The sequence below is a fragment of the Aplidium turbinatum genome, chromosome 15, assembly GCF_918807975.1.
Source record: "Aplidium turbinatum chromosome 15, kaAplTurb1.1, whole genome shotgun sequence".
Lineage (NCBI taxonomy): Eukaryota > Metazoa > Chordata > Ascidiacea > Aplousobranchia > Polyclinidae > Aplidium > Aplidium turbinatum.
Genome location: NC_137486.1, coordinates 22,539,949 through 22,542,744, shown reverse-complemented (window position 1 = coordinate 22,542,744; position 2,796 = coordinate 22,539,949). Strand labels below are relative to the sequence as shown.

General features: G+C 37.7%; 1 protein-coding gene across 1 annotated transcript; it reads left to right on the top strand.

Annotated features, from left to right (window-relative positions):
• Positions 1–1,604: 1,604 nt before the first annotated feature.
• LOC145784080 (protein CFDP2-like) lies at positions 1,605–2,432 on the top strand. Its single transcript, XM_082595833.1, has one exon. The coding sequence runs from the start codon at positions 1,605–1,607 to the stop codon at positions 2,430–2,432; it is 828 nt and encodes a 275-aa protein (XP_082451959.1).
• Positions 2,433–2,796: the final 364 nt, after the last annotated feature.

The window sequence follows — 2,796 nt, the reverse complement described above, 5'->3', positions numbered from 1 at the left end:
GGAATATTATAGTTTTGATCAGCTTCTTTTTTGTTTCTAATTTTATATCCTTGCTCTTCCAAATGCTATTCATTCCAACAAATGCATTTCTTCCCAGCGCTATTCTTCTCCTTAACTCTGGTGAGTTATTAGAATCCCAGCTTATTTTTGAGCCTAAAAATATGAATTCATTCACTGTTTCAATTTCTTGATTTTCGATCTTGATGTTTATGTTATCTGCTTTACCAGTTGTTATAACTTTTGTTTTTTTGATGTTGAGTTTCAATCCAGCCCTTTCACTTTCCTTTTTCACTTTGATGATTAAGTCTTCAAGATCTTGTGCGTTTTCGGCCAAAAGGGTAGTGTCATCTGCATATCTCAAGTTGTTTATAATTCTGCCACCGATTTTCACTCGTATATTGGAATTACTCAACCCTGCTCTCCTCATGACCATTTCTGTGTACATATTAAATAGAGAAGGAGATAAAATGCACCCTTGGCGTGTTCCTTTTTCAATTTTCAACCAAGCTGTATTTCCGTATGCTGTTCAAACTGTAGCTTCTTGATTTTCATACAATGACCTTATGAGTTCCAGCAGGTGCATTGGCGTTCCCATGTCTCTCAGACTACTCCAAAGAATGTTATGTTGGATAACATCAAAAGCTTTCGAATAATCAACAAAACACATGTAGGCTACAGATCTTTTTTGTACTCCCTGCTGGTTTGCATAATCCATCTGAGATTTGCAATTTGGTCACGGGTACCTTTGCCTTTTCTAAAACCAGCCTGCTCATCTGGCATTTCTCTTTCAATAATTGAGCCCAGTCGTTTTTGGATGATTTTCAAAAGAATTTTGCTTGCATGAGGTATTAAGGCTATGGTTCGATAGTTTGAACATGTCCGCATGTCTCCTTTCTTTGGAATTGGAATAAATATTGATCTTTTCCAATCTTTTGGCCATTTTTGTGATTTCCAAATACATAGGCATAAGGCCAATAGTATTTGAATTGGCACATGACTTAATAATTCTGCTGGAATTCCATCGACTCCTGGAGCTTTTTGTTTAGGTAGCTGGTCTCTTGCTCAGATAACTTCTTTTTCCAGTATGTCAGGTTCAAGGTCAAACTGTTGACTTTTATGTTCTTCAATCTGTGGTTGCAGTTGAGGGTCCTGATATAACTGCTCAACGTACTCCTTCCACCGATTCAAAATTGCTTGTTTGTCATGCAGATCTTCTCCATTTTCTCCACGTACTGTAGCATTCTTGGCCTTGAAGGTTGATCTTGCTTTCTTTACTTGTGAGTAAAGCTCTCGCATGTTCCCAGTTTTACTTGCTGATTCCATCTTCTTACATTTTTCTTCCCAATATATGTTTTTATCTTTCCGAGCTTGTTTTTGGAATTCAGCATTTAGCTTTTTGAATTGTATTCTGTTTCTATTTGCTTTTGCTTTCCTTCTATGTTTTATGTTTTCTTCTATGTTTTCTTCCTCTTCCTAAGTCCAACCGTTCTCCTCAACGTGGTGGAGAGGTGGCAACAACGTATGTTATATACGTTGGCTAAACGGCTCTGGCCTGGGGAAAGACCTGGCAACCTACCCCAGAACTTTTGCCAAAATACTCTATGATGACAAAACGAAAAAGTAGAGACGAAATGGTACCAGAAAGTGGAACCTCCAGGCTGGATGGTACCAATCAAGCTACTGGAGAAGAGCAAAGAGAAGGTCAAATGAACTCAAGTACTAATGACGTGAATAGGGCAAAGCCTTTTGGACCCCTAATTGCTGAAACGGCTTGCAGTGAAATTACCACTCTACGCTTCACTAAACCATACAAAATTGGAACATGGAATGTCAATGGACTAAGTACAGGAAAACTGGAAATCATAAAAAACGAAATGAATCGACTCAATATTATCATCCTTGGGTTAAGCGAAATGCATTGGATTAGCAACGGATTTTTCAACTCTGATGAACACATTGTTTATTACTCAGGCAATGATACAACAATACGAAGAGGGGTTGGGTTTATTACAACGAAGAAAGTGTCGAAATGCATCGAAAACTATCAGGTATTCAGTGACAGAATAATGACCATACGAATTCGAGGAAAACCTTACAGTGTTACAATCATCCAGGTATACGCTCCCACAGCAGATGCTCTAGAACAAGATTTGGATAACTTCTATGAGGATCTACATAATACTTTGAAGCAAACACCTACAAAAGATATTATATACATTATGGGAGACTTCAACGCTAAGATTGGAAGTACATTAGAACCGGGAATTACTGGCGGGGTTGGTTTGGGTCACCGAAACGAATCGGGAGAAAGATTATTTCAATTTTGCCAAGAACATCAACTTTCAATAACCAACACTATGTTCAAACAACCTAAAAGAAGATTATACACTTGGACTTCACCAAACGGACAATACAGAAATCAAATTGATTAGATTTTATGCCAACAAAAATGGTCAAGCTCCACTCTGGCGGCAAAGACATATCCGGGAGCTGACTGTGGAACAGATCACCAGTTGCTAGTAACCAAACTAAAAATAAGTTTTTGCAATGCCGGTACAAAACAAGAAAAAAGAAACATGATATATGACACAGAACAGATTGGACCAAATTATATAGCCGAACTTGAAAACAGTTTGAAATTTCTTAACACTGAAAACAAGCAAGCTGATATGATATGGGACAATATAAAGGAAAAGATCTTGGACGCAGCTGCAAATAATGTACCGAGTAAAAAGACATCCAAATCTGCTCAATGGATTTCCCCTGTAACAATTAAAATAGCAGAACATAGAAGGA

Excerpts from the sequence above, each read along its gene's own strand:
- LOC145784080 (XM_082595833.1), top strand. The coding sequence starts at position 1,605 with ATGACAAAACGAAAAAGTAGAGACGAAATGGTACCAGAAAGTGGAACC.